This window comes from Loxodonta africana, chromosome 14 (genome assembly GCF_030014295.1).
Source record: "Loxodonta africana isolate mLoxAfr1 chromosome 14, mLoxAfr1.hap2, whole genome shotgun sequence".
NCBI classification, from domain to species: Eukaryota; Metazoa; Chordata; class Mammalia; order Proboscidea; family Elephantidae; genus Loxodonta; species Loxodonta africana.
The window spans coordinates 63,134,024-63,150,936 of NC_087355.1; the positions used below are offsets into that span (position 1 = coordinate 63,134,024).

General features: G+C 35.6%; 1 protein-coding gene across 3 annotated transcripts in view; it reads right to left on the bottom strand.

The window, feature by feature from the left end:
- Positions 1-16,913, bottom strand: part of CSMD3 (CUB and Sushi multiple domains 3) — a 1,388,861-nt gene that overhangs the window by 794,727 nt on the left and 577,221 nt on the right. For all 3 annotated transcript variants that reach the window (XM_064268007.1, XM_003408442.3, XM_003408441.3), the window contains one exon: positions 11,226-11,313. In XM_064268007.1, the coding sequence (XP_064124077.1) occupies positions 11,226-11,313 (88 nt within the window). The remainder of the gene's footprint in view (positions 1-11,225; positions 11,314-16,913) is intronic.

A 16,913-nucleotide genomic window follows, 5' to 3' on the forward strand; every position in this document is an offset into this window, starting at 1 on the left:
GCCAACAGCCAACATCATCCTAAATGGAGAGAGATTGAAACCATTCATATTGAAAACAGGAACCAGGCAAGGATGCCCTTTATCACTGCTCTTATTCAACGTTGAGCTGTACGTCCTAGCCAGAGCTATAAGGCTAAATAAAGAAATAAAGGGCATCTAAATTGGCAAAGAAAAAGTAAAAGTATGTCTGTTTGCAGATGATATCATCTTATACACAGAAAAACCAAAAGAATCCTTAAGAAAACTACTGAAACTAATAAAAGAGTTCAGCAGAGTATAATGATACAAGATAAACATAAATAAATCAGTTGGATTCCTCTACATCAACCAAATCAATACCATTTGCTATAGCCCCTAAGAAAATAGGGTACTTAGGAATAAATCTAACCAGAGACGTAAAAGATCTATACAAAGAAAACTAGTAGACAATACTGCAAGAAACCAAAAGAGATTTTCATAAGTGGGAAAATATACCTTGCTCATGGATAGGAAGACTCAACATTGTAAAAATGTCTATTCTGCCCAAAGCAACCTACAGATACAGCGCATTCACAATCCAAATACCAGTGACATTTTTTAATGAGATGGAGAAACAAATCACCAACTTCATATGGAAGGGAAAGAGGCCCTGGAAAAGTAAGCATTACTGAAAAAGAAGAACAAAGTGGGAGGCCTCACACTACCTGACTTTAGAACACATTATACTGCAATGGTAGTCAAAACAGCCTGCTACTGGTACAACAGACACATAGACCAATGGAACAGAATTGAGAATACAGAGATAAATCAATCCACATATGAGCAACTGATATTTGACAAAGGCCCAAATTCTGTTAAATGGGGGAAAAGACAGTCTTTTTAACAAATGGCGCTGGCATAACTGGATATCCAACTACAAAAATATGAAACAAGACCCATACCTCACACCATGCACAAAAACCAACTCAAAATGGATCAAAGGCCTAAATATAAAATCTAAAATGATAAAGATCATGGAAGAAAAAATAGGGGCAATGGTGGGAGCCCTAATACACGGCATAAACAGTACACAAAACATTACTAGAACTGCAAAAACAGCAAAAGAAAAATTAGATAACTGGGAGCTCCTAAAAGTGAAACACCTATGCTGATCCAAAGACTTCACCAAAAGAGTAAAAAGATTACCTACAGATTGAGAAAAAGTTTTTAGCTATAACATCTCCAATCAGCAGCTGATCTCTAAAATCTACCTGTTACTGCAAAAACTCAACAACAAAAAGGCAACCCAATTAAAAAATGGGCCAAGGAGATGAACAAGCACTTCACTAAAGAAGACATTCAGATAGCTAACAGATACACAAGGAAATCTTCATGTGCGTTAGCTGTTAGAGAAATGCAAATCAAAACTACAATGAGCTTCCATCTCACTCCATCAAGGCTGGCATTAATCAAAAAAACACAGAATAATAAATGTTGGAGAGGTTGTAGAGAGACCAGAACATGTATACGCTGCTGGTGGGAATGTAAAATGGTACAACCAATTTGAAAATCGATTTGGCGCTTCCTTAAAAATTTAAATAATAGAACTGCCATATGATCCAGCAATCCCACACCTTAGAATATATCCTAGAGAAGTAAGAGACATCGTAGGAAAGATATATGCACACCCATGTTCATTGCAGCACTGTTTATAATAGCAAAAAGATGGAAGCAACCAAGGTGCCCATCAACGGATGAATGGATAAATAAATTATGGTACATTCACACAACATGTCTGTCAGTTCGTCTTACTGTGGGGGCTTGCGTGTTGCTGTGATGCTGGAAGTTATGCCACCGGTATTCAGATACCAGCAGGGTCACCCATGGAGGACAGGTTTCAGCTGAGCTTCAAGACTAAGACAGACTGGGAAGAAGAACCTGGCAGTCTGCTTCTGAAAAGCATTAGCCAGTGAAAACCTTCTGAATAGCAGCAGAACATTGTCTGATATAGTGCTGGAAGGTGAGCCCCCCAGGTTGGAAGGCACTCAAAAGATGACTAGGGAAGAGCTGCCTCCTCAAAGTAGAGTCGACCTTAACGACATGGATGGAGTAAAGCTTTCGGGACCTTCATTTGCTGATGTGGCACGACTCAAAACGAGAAGAAACAGCTCCAAACATCCATTAATAATCGGAACCTGGAATGTTCGAAGTATGAATCTAGGAAAAATGGAAATTGTCAAAAATGAGATGGAACACATAAACATTGATACCCTAGGCTTTAGTGAGCTGAAATGGGCTGGTATTGGCCATTTTGAATCAGACAATCATATAGTCTACTATGCTGGCAATGACAACTTGAAGAGGAATGGTGTTGCATTCATCGTCAAAAAGAACGTTTCAAGATGCATACTGAAGTACAATACTGTCAGTGATAAGATAATATGCATACGCCTACAAGGACCAGTTAAAACGACTATTAATCAAATTTACGCACCAACCACTAGGGCCAAAGATGAAGAAATAGAAGATTTTTATCAGCTGCTGCAGTCTGAAATTGATCGAATAGGAAATCAAGATTCATTGATAATTACTGGTGATTGGAATGCAAAAGTTGGAAATAAAGAAGAAGGATCAGTTGTTGGAAAATATGGCCTTGGTGATAGAAACAATGCTGGAGATCGAATCATAGAATTTTGCAAGACCAACGACTTCTTTATTGCAAATACCTTCTTTCATCAACATAAACGGCGACTATACACATGGACCTCACCAGATGAAACACACAGAAATCAAATTGCCTACATCTGTGGAAAGAGACAATGGAAAAGCTCATTATCATCAGTTAGGACAAGGCCAGGGGCCGACTGTGGAACAGACCATCAATTGCTCATATGCAAGTTCAAGCTGAAACGGAAGAAAATCAAAGCAAGTCTATGAGATCCAAAGTATGACCTTGAGTACATCCCACCTGAATTTAGAGACCATCTGAAGAACAGATTTGACGCATTGAACACTAGTGACCGAAGACCAGATGAGTTGTGGAATGACAGCAAGGACATCATCCATGAAGAAAGCAAGAGGTCACTAGAAAGACAGGAAAGAAAGAAAAGACCAAGGTGGATGTCAGAGGAGACTCTGAAACTTGCTCTGGAACACTGAGCAGCTAAAGCAAAAGGAAGAATTGATGAAGTAAAAGAACTGAACAGAAGATTTTAAAGGGACTCTCGAGAAGACAAAGTATTATAATGACATGTGCAAAGAGCTGGAGATGGAAAACCAAAAGGGAAGAACACGCTCAGCGTTTCTCAAGCTGAAAGAACTGAAGAAAAATTCAAGCCTCGAGTTGCAATAGTGAAGGATTCTATGGGGAAAATATTAAACGATGCAGGAAGCATCAAAGGAAGATGGAAGGAATACACAGAGTCATTAAACCAAAAAGAATTAGTCGATGTCCAACCATTTCAAGAGGATCAGGAACCAATCGTACTGAAGGAAGAAGTCCAAGCCGCTCTGAAGGCACTGGTGAAAAACAAGGCTCCGGGAATTGATGGAATATCAATTGAGATGTTTCAACAAACAGATGCATCACTGGAGGTGCTCACTCGTCTATGCCAAGAAATATAGAAGACAGCTTCCTGGCCAACTGACTGGAAGAGATCCATATTTATGCCTATTCCCAAGAAAGGTGATCCAACTGAATGTGGAAATTATAGAATAATATCATTAATATCAAACCCAAGCAAAATTTTGCTGAAGATCATTCAAAAACGGCTGCAGCAGTATATCGACAGGGAAGTGCCAGAAAATCAGGCCAGTTTCAGAAGAGGACGTGGAACCAGGATTTCATTGCTAAGGTCAGCTGGATCCTGGCTGAAAGCAGAGAATACCAGAAAGATGTTTACCTGTGTTTTATTGACTATGCAAAGGCATTTGACTGTGTGGATCATAACAAACTATGGGTAGCATTGGGAAGAATGGGAATTCCAGAACATTTAATTGTGCTCATGGGAACCTTAACATAGATCAAGAGGCAGTTGTTCAGACAGAACAAGGGGATACTGTTTGGTTTAAAGGTGTGCATCAGGGTTGCATTCTTTCAGCATACCTGTTTAATCTGTATGCTGAACAAATAATATGAGAAGCTGGACTATATGAAGAAGAATGGGGCATCAGGATTGGAGGAAGACTCATTAACAACCTGCATTATGCAGATGACACAACCCTGCTTGCTGAAAGTGAAGATGACTTGAATCACTTACTAATGAAGATCAAAGACCACAGCCTTCAATATGGACTGCACCTCAACATAAAGAAAACAAAAATCCTCACAACTGGAGCAGTGAGCAGCATCATGATACTCGGAGAAAAGTTTAAAGTTGTCAAGGATTTCGTTTTACTTGGATCCACAATCCACAGCCATGGAAGCAGCAGTCAAGAAATCAAAGGAAGCATTACATTGGGTAAATCTGCTGCAAAGGACCTCTTCAAAATCTTGAAGAGCAAAGATGTCACCCTTAAGACTAAGGTGCGCCTGACCCAAGCTATGGTATTTTCAATCACATGATATGCATGTGAAAGCTGGACAATGAATAAGGAAGACTGAAGAAGAGTTGACACCTTTGAATTGTGGTGTTGGCAAAGAATATTGAATACACCATGGACTTCCAAAAGAAAGAACAAGTCTGTCTTGGAAGAAGTGCGTCCAGAATGCTCTTTAGAGGCAAGGATGGCGAGACTGCATCTTACATACTTTGGACATGTTGTCAGGAGGTATCAGTCCCTGGGGAAGGATATCATGCTTGGCAGAGTACAGGGTCAGCGGAAAAGAGGAAGACCCTCAACAAGGTGGATTGGCACAGTGGCTGCAACAATGAGCTCAAGTGTAAGAACAATTTTGAGGATGGCTGAGGACCAAGCAGTGTTTCATTCTGTTGTGCATAGGGTTGCTATGAGTTGGAACCAATTCGAAGGCACCTGACAACAACAACAACATATTCACAACAGGGAATACTAAGCATCTATAAAGACCAACAATTAATCTGTGAAACATTTCATAACATGGAGGAAACTGGAAGTCATTATGCTAAGTGAAATTAGTCAGTTGCAATAGGACAAATACTGTATGAGACCACTATTATAAGAACTCAAGCAATAGTTTAAACAGAGAAGAAAATATTCTCTGATGGTTACGAGAGGGGACAGAGAGATAGGGAGGGAGGGGGAATCACTAATTAGATAGTAGACAAGAACTAATTTAGGTGAAGGGAGGGACAACACACAATACAGGAGAGGTCAGCACAACTGGACTATACCAAAAACAAAGAAGTTTCCTGAATAAACCAAATGCTTCAAAGGCCAGAGTAGCAGGGGCGAGGGTTTGGGGACCATGGTTTCAGGGGACATGTAGGTCAACTGGCATAAAAACTGTTAAGAAAACATTTTGCGTCTCATTTTGGAGAGTGGCATCTGGGGTCTTAAATGGTAGCAAGTGGCCATCTAAGATACAACAATTGATCTCAGCCTACATGGAGCAAAGGAGAATGATGAACACCAAAGACACAAGGTAAGTATGAGCCCAAGAGTCAGAATGGGCCACATAAATCAAAGACTACATCAGCCTGAGATCAGAAGAACTAGATGGTGCCAAGCTACAACCAATAACTGCCAGACTTTCTGTTAGCCCAAGACAGGAACCATCCTCAAAGCCAACTTTTCAGACAGGGATTGGACTGGACTACAAGACAGAACTGGTGAGAAGTGGGCTTCTTGGGTCAAGTAGACACATGAAACTATCTGGGCATCTCCTGTCTGGAGGGGAGACGTGAAGACCGAGGGGGACAGTAGCTGGCTGAATGGACACGGAAGGACAGGGTGGAGAGAAGCAATGTGCTGTTTCATTAGGGTGACAGCAACTAGGAGTATACTGAAAAGCAAACATTCCCATTGAGTCAATTCTGACTCATGGCAACTCTATATAATAAAATAAAGATAGCAAGGTGTATATAAGGTTTTGTATGAGAGACTGACTTGATTTGTAAACTTTCACTTAAAGCACAATACAAAAAAAAAAAAAAAAGAACTGAAGCCACTCCCAAAGTCTACCTTTCAGCCAAAGATTAGACAGGTCTATAAAATAAACAGTAACACACATGAGGAATGTACTTTTTAGTTCTATCAAGTGTAGGAGACCAAATTGGCAACACCTGTCTGAGAACAAACACTAGAAGGCAGGAAGGGACAGGAAAACTGGATGAATGGACATGGGGACCTGGAGTGAAAAGAGAAAGAGTGCTGACACATTTGGAGGATTGAAAGCAATGTCACAAAACAGTTTGTGTATACATTTTTGAATGAGAAAAGAGAAGTCAGGTTTTGGAGTCAAGCAGTCATGAGTTCAAATTGCAGCTGTATCTAATTATTAGCTGGGTGATTGGAACTTCAGTTTCTTCATTTGTAAAACAAGGGTACAATAATAAATATCTTACAGGGTATGTTCTTGCTATTGTTAGGTGCTGTCAAGTTGGTTCCGACTCATAGCAACCCTCTGTACAACAGAAAGAAACACTGCCTGGTCCTGTGCTAGCCTCACAATTGTTGCTGTGCTTGAGTCCATTGTTGCAGCCACTGCGTCCATTCATCTCGTTGAGGGTCTTCCTCTCTTTCACTCACCCTCTACTTTACCAAGCATGATGTCCTTCTCCAGGGACTGATTCCTCCTGATAACATGTCCAAAGTATGTGAGACCTAGTCTCGACATCCTCGCTTCTAAGGAGCATTCTGGTTGTACGTCTTCCAAGAAAGATTTGTTCATTCTTTTGGCAGTTCATGGTATATTCAATATTCTTCGCCAGCACCTCAATTCAAAGGCATCAATTTTTCTTTGGTCTTCCTTATTCATTGTCCAGCATTCACATGTATATGAGTCGATTGAAAATACCATGGGTTGGGTCAGGCACACCTTAGTCCTCGAGGTAATATCTTTGCTTTTCAATACTTTAAAGAGATCTCTTGCAGCCGATGGCCCAATGCAATGCGTGTTTTGATTTCTTGACTGCTGTTTCCATGAGTGTTGACTGTGGATCCAAGTAAAATGAAATCCTTGACAACCTAAATCTTTTCTCTGTTTATCATGATGTTACTTATTGGTCCAGTTGTGAGGATTTTTGTTTTCTTTATGTTGAGGTGTAATCCATACTGCAGGTTGTAGTCTTTGATCTTTATCAGTAAGTGTTTCAAATCCTCTTCATTTTCAGCAAGCAAGGTTGCGTTATCTGCATAATGCAGGTTATTGATGAGTCTTCCTTCAGTTCTAATGCCCCATTCTTCTCCATATAGTCCAGCTTCTCAGCTTATTTGCTCAGCATACAGATTTAATAGGTATGGAAAATGGATATACCCTTGACACACACCTTTCCTGATTTAAACCATGCAGTATCCCCTTGTTGTGTTCAAACAACTGCCTCTTGATCCATGCACAGATCCTTCATGAGCACAATTAAGTGTTCCGGAACTTCCATTCTCTGCAATATTATCCATAATTTATTATGATCCACACAGTCAAACACCTTAGCGTAGTTAATAAAACACAGGTAAACATCCTTCTGGTATTCTCTGCTTTCAGCCAGGATCCATATGATATCAGCAATGATATCCCTGGTTTAATGTCCTCTTCTAATTCCGGCTTAAATTTCTGGCAGTTCCCTGTCGATACACTGCTGTAGCTCCTTTTGAATGATCTTCAGCAAAATTGTGCTTGTGTGTGATATTAATGATATTGTTCAATAATTTCTGAATGCAGTTGGATCACCTTTCTTGGTAATAGTCATAAATATGGATCTCTTCGAGTTGGTTAGCCAGGTAGATGTCTTTCAAACTTCTTGGCATAAATGAGTGAATACTTCCAGTACTGCATCTGTTTGTTGAAACATCTCAATTGGTATTCTGTCAATTCCTGGAGCCTTGTTCTTTGCCAGTGTCTTCAGCGCAGCTTAGACCTCTTCCTTCAGGACCATCAGTTCCTGAACATAGGCTACCTACTGAAATGGCTGAACATCGAACAATTCTTTTTGTTATAGTCACTCTGTGTATTCCTTCTGTCTTCTCTTGATGCTTCCTGAGTCGCTTAATATTCTCCCCATAGAATCCTTTAGTATTGCAACTCAAGGCTTGAATTTTTTCTTCAGTTTTTTCAGCTTGAGAAATGCTGAGCGTGTTCTTCCTTTTTGGTTTTCTATCTCTAGCACTTTGCACATGTCATCATAATACTTTATTTTGTCTTCTTGAGTCACCCTTTGTAATCTTCCGTTCAGCTCTTTTACTTCATTTTTTCCTTTTGCTTTAGCTACTTGACATTCAACAACAAGTTTCAAGTCTCTTCTGACATCCATTTAGGTCTTTCTCTTCTGTTTTTTTTACGATCTCTTGCTTTCTTCATGTATGATGTCCTTGATGTCATTCCACAACTTGTCTGGAATTGGCTCTCGTCAATTGGTTCTAATTTTCTTCAGTTTCACCTTGAACTTGCATATGAGTAACTGATGATGTGATCCACTGTTGGCCCCTGGCCATGTTCTGACTAATGATATTGAGCTTTCTCATCATCTCTTCCCACAGATATAGTCTATTTGATTCCTGTGTATTCCATCTGGCAAAGTCCATGTATATAGTTGCCGTTTATGTTGGTGAAAAAAGGTATTTGTGATGAAGTCAATGGTCTTGCAAAATTCAGTCATGCGATCTCCAATATTGTTTCTATCACCAGGGCTATATTTTCCAACTGCTGAGCCTTCTTCTGTGATTGCATGTTCTATCAATTTCAGAGTGAAGAAGCTGGTAAAAATTTTCAATTTCTTCATCTTTGGCCCTTTGGTTGGTACATAAATTTGACTGGTCCTCCTTGTAGGTTTATGGATATTATACTAGCCCTGACAACATTGTACTTCAGGATAGATCTTGAAATGTTCTTTCTGACAGTGAATGCAATGCCATTCCTCTTCAAGTTGTCATCCCTAACATAGTAGACCATATGATTGTCCAATTCAAAATGACCAATACTTGTCCATTTCAGCTTACTAATGCCTAGATTATTGATCTTTATGTGTTCCATTTGATTTTGGATGTTTTCTAATATGCCTAGATTCATACTTCGTACATTCCAGGTTCTGTTTATTAATGGATATTTATAACAGTTTTTTCTCATTTTATGTCGTGCCACATCAGCAAATGAAAGTTCCAAAAGCTTGACTCTATCTACATCATTAAGGTTGACTCTACTTTGAGGCCTGGTGGCCCAGTGGTTAAGAACTCAGCTGCTAACCAAAAGGTTGGCAGTTCAAATCCCCAGCCACTCCTTGGAAACACTATGGGGCAGTTCTACTCTATCCTATAGGGTCACTTTGAGTTGGAATCAACTCGGCAGCAATGGGTTCTACTTTGAGGAGGCAGTTCTGCCCCAGTCGTATTTTTAGTGCCTTCCAACCTGAGTGGCTCCTCTTGCAGTACTATATCAGACAATGTTCTGCTGATATTCATAAGGCTTTCACTGGCTAATTCTTTTCAGAAGTAGACCGCCGGGTCCTTCTTCTTAGTCTTAGTCTGGAAGTTCAGCTGAAACCTGTCTACTATGGGTGATCCTGCTTGTCTTTGAATACCAGTGGCACAGCTTCTAGCATCACAGCAACACACAAGCCCCCACAGTACAGCAAAGTGACAGACATGTGGGGGATAGGGTATATTGTATAAGTATTATTAGTTTTTTAATATCTCCTTTACCTTATACACTGTGCTATATATCTATTATTTATAGGTTATATGCATAAGTATTAGATTATAAATGAACCAGATATATAGCACAGTGTATAGGGTAAAGGTGATATTAAAAATAGAATCACTTAGCAAACTGACTACCATTTGGTACTCTATAAAATATATATTTTTTTATAATTAAGACTGAGAGGTTTAATTGATTTTAATAGTCACTTATTGGACTAGGGTTGGAGCTTGACTAGATCCCAGGTCTTTTGAGTATCACTCTGGTGTGTTTCTTCAAAATATCTGTATTAAATTTGGTGGGGTAATTAAACAAAGTTCTCCAATATTTCAGAAAATTACGTGTGTATTCATGTTGCAATAATATTATTTTTAACTGTAAGTATAGTAAAATAAAATTTCATGTCATCTTAAAAGATTTATGGGGACAGAATTTTTACAGATTTATATTTTAAGAACACTTTTTTCCTTCATAGGGATATTCTTTAGAGTACCACCTGTCTCTATGCAAAAAAATATAAAGAAGTAAAGAATAAGTTTGAAACTTAAGTAATGTCATGAAGATTGGAAATGTGTGTTGTGTGTAAATATAACCATTATCAATAATTACAAATTATAATTTAATATACCGTAGATACTTTGTAAAAATAAGTAGCTGTGAATTGTAGTTAATTTGTCTTTTAGCATTTTGATAGAATTTCTTCTATTCTTTGTTTGTAAAATGCTATAACCCAGAACCCAGTGTCATCGAGTTGATTCCGACTCACAGCGACCCTATAGGACAGAGTAGAACTGCCCCATAGAGCTTCCAAGGAGCACCTGGCGGATTTGAACTGCCAACCCTTTGGTTAGCAGCTGTAGCACTTAACCACTATAGTCAGAGGAATAATAATAATTTCAGATTATTTTTAATACTATTTGATAGTTAAGCAAATTAACTGCTGCCAAGTATACTACATACATCCTGTAAGTCGTTGGAACTTTAATTTTGAAATAATAAATTCTACATTTAAGATGGAGCTAAAACTTATGTTCAAGTTCTGGTAACTTCTAAAAATTCAAATAAAATGTTTATAGCACATCGCTTGAGGGTTTCACAGGCTCTATGTCCTTTGGAGCGCACCATTATGAGATAAATTTGATTTACAGTTTACAGGAGAGGAAACTCAAGTAATCTGAATTTGAGCCACTTACCCAGGATCAGAGAATTAGTAAGTAGAAAAATTTAAAGTCGTGTCTTTAAAATCCTAACCCATGATTTTCCAATTGTAACATGATAAGAAATTAAAACTCCACAAAAAGTCTTGATAAAGTTGATACGTTATTCAACTAGTCACTTCAAAATAATGAAAAATTATTAATAGCAATGTACAAATAGAAAACCTAGCTACTACCATTCTATGTTTTAATTCATCAGGCCTTCATCTTCATATTATTAGTTATTTATAAAATTTAAATTTGACAAAGTAAACAATGGAATAAATGATTGAAAACATTACCTAAAATCTGATCCAATTCTCTTCCCATTTTCTGGTTCACCTGGATCTGGGCATAAATTGGAAGCTGTTTTAATACCTCCTTCATTTACTGTAACAATAGGGGGGAAAGAAAAAAAAAAAACACAATTAGAAAATCAAGTTTTATATTAATTAAAAAATTTACATTATATGTATTCATATATTTTCTTACAGTCACTATAGTTCACGTATAAAAAGATAAACTGTAATTTTATAACCCAATAACTAAGACAAAACTTTTTTTTTCTATTTGTGGACCCATAAGGAAATAAATTTTAAATTTAAGGTTGATATCCAATGACCTGTACTATTCTGAATATGACACATTAACATTTTACATTTCATCTTTAATTACTATCAAATTGCAAAATCTCTTGAAAGGGCATTCCCAGGTTATCAGTGCCATAGTTTCTATTAGCCATCAGCTATAGTCACTACCTGTTATGCCTGTATCATATGAGTTATTGTCATTTTTAAAGTTGCAATAAAAAAATAAAACCTCTGGAAAAAGTTTAAAGTTATTAGCAATTTTGTGTCTGCCGATGGTAAAGTAAAACAAAGGTGCAAATTACCATCGGTGCATGTCACTGAATTATAATATAATGCTGAGAAACAAGCACCCTAGCAATTCCCATGACTGTGTTTTACTTTGCCATTGTACACATTTTTCAGCAGTTCCTTCAGAGTACCCAGTTAACGAAAGATTTATTAATTTTATCAGTGAATGTGATCACACTGGATAAATGAATTTCCCAAGATAGAGTTTTTAATATGAAGATTAACATACCACATAGTTCTGAAATATCTTAGTGATGTTGTTTTGTAAATCCAATCTTATTGTGAACTGAAGAATAACTTCTATATTTGCTCTTTTGAAGAATGTAACAGTGCCTGAATAGAGGCTCCAGAGAGGAAATAACCTAAATCTTGCAGTGGTTCTCATCTCACACTATGCATTCAAATCATTTGTGATGCTTTAAGGAATAAAGATGCTTAGTTCCACCCCTACATAGTCTAAAGCAACTAGCCTAGACAGGGTCCAGGGCATCGTTGTGTGTGTGTGTATTTCTCTTCAAGGTGATTTTAACATAAAGTCAATGTTGAGAGCCGCTAGATTTCAGCATCAGTTAGTTTACATGGGTCAGTGAGTTCAAACTGATTCATTTGAATAGAAACATAGCTATTAGATAATGGTCTAATAGCAATGGCCTGGCTAAAGTTGCCATTTTTTCAATTAGATATAAAATTTCGCCTCTATCATTCTTTAAAATTACTTTCATAAATATCACCAATGATATCCTTGTTGTCAACTTTACCACAAACTCTTCAATCCGTCTAAACAAGTGATATTTTTGCTTTTCTAGGTCCATTGATTTGCTATTTAATTCCTCTCTAACTTTCTGCTTTGTGGATATTCTTTTGTTTTGGCAATTCCACATATACTGGACAAATTTAACGGCACTGACTGCAGCTCTTCACATTTTATGTTTTCCTTTTGGCTTGAAAACTATGTCTTCGCTAATGACTTCCAGTCTATGATTTTGTCATGTCTGCCAAGCTTCTTTCTGCTATTTCAATAGTCCATTACAATGCCATCAAAATTCCTATTATCACCTGCTGTGGGTGTTCAAGTTCAACCTAATCACTCTGATGCTTTTGTGACTACATTATCATTCACCTCCAATCTATCCTGAATACTAGAGGAAGACTAAACTTTCTAATATACAATTTTTATTGCTATTAATGCCTCCTATGATTCTAAATTTGTTAGTATATCAAATGAATTTTCCACTAGTCAACAAGATGCATCCATCACTTAATACCAACTGACTCTCCACTGTTCAGCTTATTGCTTAGCCATGCTTATTTCATTCATTTATGTTTTCTCCATGTTTCTGTTTCCCTTTCACCTGTCCAAATCCTAACCTTGACTTGACTCAGGTCAAGTCCATTTCTTCGAAAAGGTAACCTGCAATTTTTGCAGAATATTCTAACCCCTCTTTTATTACATAACTCGGAGTATTTTCTTTGGAAATTTTATATTTAAACTTTAAATTGTTTTTTATTACATTATAATTAATAGTTTCATATACCTTAGTCTTTTATACAAAGAGATTATAAACTTGATAAAGAGGGAAAAACTTGTATTTATTTTAATGTACACACAATGCTTAGACAGGGGTTAATAACTTAATAAAGATGTGCTAGTCGTTTAACTGATAGTAATATCTTAGATATTGTCATTAATGGATTGAGCATTTTCTAAGGAAAGTACATTTTCCTATCTTTTAAAGGCTTTTGAAGATATTGTATTATATTTTATTAAAATCTAACTTTTTTAACATGAAGTAGAGAAAAGGAAAAGAGCTGGCATGAAGGAGGTTTAACTATTTTATTCTATTACAATATATAACACAAATTATAGGTTAGTATACAAATTATAGGTGTGTGAGTACCTTAGAAAATAAAAGTAATAACAATTCATTTTTTTTTTCCATTTCTTCATCATTATCTTCTCAAAAATTGAGACTTGGTTAAATTTTCTATATGAATGATAACAATAGCTAACACAGTACTAACCCTGTGGCAAGCACTATTTTATATCATTTATAAATATCAAATAATTTAATCCTCACAACAGTACTAAAGTTAACTACTATTATTATACACCCAGAGGTGAGGAAATAGACTCAAAAAGAGGGTAAAGAAATCTACCCAATATCATATTGCTAGGTAGTACCAGAGTCTGGTTTTAAACCCAAGCAGTTTGATTCAGTAGACTATAGTATTAACCCGAGTCCTACGTTCTCTCCAGAAAGCTAAACAAGGCAGAGAAGTAGTCATTAATTAAAATTCAAAATACTTTTCCAAACTACCTAACTTAAAATGCAAAACACATTTATTTATAATTCTCACCATTTTCACCTATTTAATCCCAGATTCTATGGTTTTAATCATCAAGATTATTTTAGTCTGTTTGGAAATGTCAGATGAACCAGTGTTTCTGGATATCTGCACTCAAAGAAAGACTTCCCAATTTAAAATGTAAGGATAATGGCACAGTCTGCATAACACATGTATTTAATATTTTTTAGTTAAAAATATTTAAAATAAAAAAAAATTAGGGTCAAAGTATATAATCCCTTGCATCAGATATTTAGATATTTCAGGATTATTCATACCTAAGTGATGCCAAACATTCAAGTAAATTTGTATTTATTCAATCAACTATTCTCACTGCACAATGCCAAACAAACAACTTATCACTTCTGTTTCTTTTAATTTGAACAATAGCTTGCAGAGTGGTAAAAACATAAGTGTTCCTTAAAAGTTTAACTGCGTGGAGCATGGTGCTGTCTCTTAAAAAAGAGCATCATATAAGGGGAATACTCTTTTTGTTATGATCTTTAAGGGTATTATTATTATATTATTTTTACTAATGAAACATGAGTCCTTTTTTTCCACATAATTACTTAGGAGAATAAAGAAGAGGTATACAGAACTACACAATTTTTAAATGAATTGCTTATTTCTTGTAACATCAGAGTATCTTTGTTACATGTGTTTATAAGACATGCTTTAGGAATCTTAATTACTTTAAACATTATTGTATTATCTAGCTTTTAAAAATGCTTTAAAATAAAACTCAAAGTGTAATATTGTTATTATAAGTATGTTTTCTTAAGACTTCTGATTTTACATAGTTAATAACCTACTCTTTAAAAAAATAAAATTAATGGATTCTGACTAAAAGGGATCCCCACATTAACTTATACAACTGGTTGCTTTGCCATATTTGTTAAAAAAAAAAAAAAAAAGGCTTTTATTAGATTTCTCACTTTTATTATTTCTTATGAAACGTGCTTTTCCATCCTGTTTTAACCTCAAACATTATGTGTTGATAATGTTGTTTTATACTAACACAGTTTATGTTTTACAAAGAGTTGCCTCTTAACTCATTTAGCTTCCCAGTATAATGACAAATCCTTGAGGGCTAGGACTATATTTTATTCATTCGTCTATCTTCTCAGCTTAACGTGGTGCTGCCATGAAGAAGTAGCTCAAATAAAGTTGTGGAATGAATGGGTAATGTGAATGAATGAAACTATGGGTTTGAAGAAGAGGAAAGGAAGGAAAAAAAACATTTTGGGAACTCACAGTTTCTTTGTAATTCCACTTCAACATTCTAGAACTAACTAGAAAATTGGTAAGGCTAGTAGTTCATTCCCTCCACCATTTAAAATCCTAAATACTTGTTATTATTTTTTAAATAAAAAAAAAAATACTTGTTTTTCTCTTTAATGAGAAACCTACTCTTTCTAATAAAGAACAACAGGAGCAGATAGGAGTTATGTAAGTTCCTAGTAGTAAAGTAAAAAAAAAAAAAATCTAAATTAGCTATTTAAACAATCAAACTCTCCCCATAAAGACTACTGCAGGTTCCTGAATCTCTTAATTCATTTTTTAGTTAAACTTTAAAGGTGCCAGCATAAGAAACATGTTTTGGGCAGTGTGTATATTTCACCTCCTCCACAATTCTGCTTACTTCTGGCAGTGGCAGTGATAGAACTTGTTGTTTTTCAGGAGCATGTGCTTTGATTTTTTTTTTTTTTCTTTTGAAAGGGAAATGTCAGCTAAACATAGCCTCTTTTAATTGTTTGTCCTGCGCTAAATAGGTGATATCAAAAAAAAAAAAATTTCTTTTTTTAATCAAAAGAGATGAAGACTTGAGTGATTAACAGATATGTAATAATAATACCAAATTAAAACAATATAGCCTTTTGTTATCTTTTACATAAAATACAATGGATTACTGCAAAAATTATTTTAAAATTATGAGGCAAATTACTAATACTGCTGTCTCATAATTAACATTTTAGCCTCATATTAACATTCCCCTAGCACTCTTAAAACAAATGTTCTTTAAATTGTATATATATATATATACATATTTGCATACATACATATATATATATATTTTTTTTTAATCAGGCTTCTTTTTTTGCCAGGTACTGTGATATCTAAGTTCCCTCTCATAACCCATGTGCAAGAACAATGAAAATAATGCAATAGTATAGTTACATACTTCTTATAATTATTCAGATAAATCTTGTATTTCTTAGTATAAAGTCTGAATTTCTCAGAATATTTTGCAAGTCTGAAGCATGCAACATATAAAATGACATTTGTGTAATCAAAATGAGAAAATATATATAAGGGCCAGATATTCAGTCTCATACATAAGCCTGTAAACATTTAACTTTGGATATTGTTATTTTATGTATGCATGATGGAGTTGAATCATTCTGGAAAATTTTTTCCTATTTCTATTTTCTATTATGGGAAATATGTCTTTCTCTTCAAGATGTATCAAATAATATCACATATGAGTCAAATATTGTAACATTATTATTTTCCTTAAAAAAGTTGACAATATCAGTCTTGCAAATATGTTTTAATCCCAAAACAATATATCAGGAAATAATAATTATACAGCTAAATATTTGAAAGTTAACTGTTCGGTACTTTCAAAACAGTTAAAACAATTTGACCAATGATTTCCTTTTGGTATCTGCCACTATTGTTTTAGTATTCTCAAATCTAAGTAACAAGATCACTTTTTAAAATTTTGGCCTCTTAAAGAATTTGATAACATACATGCACCAAGTT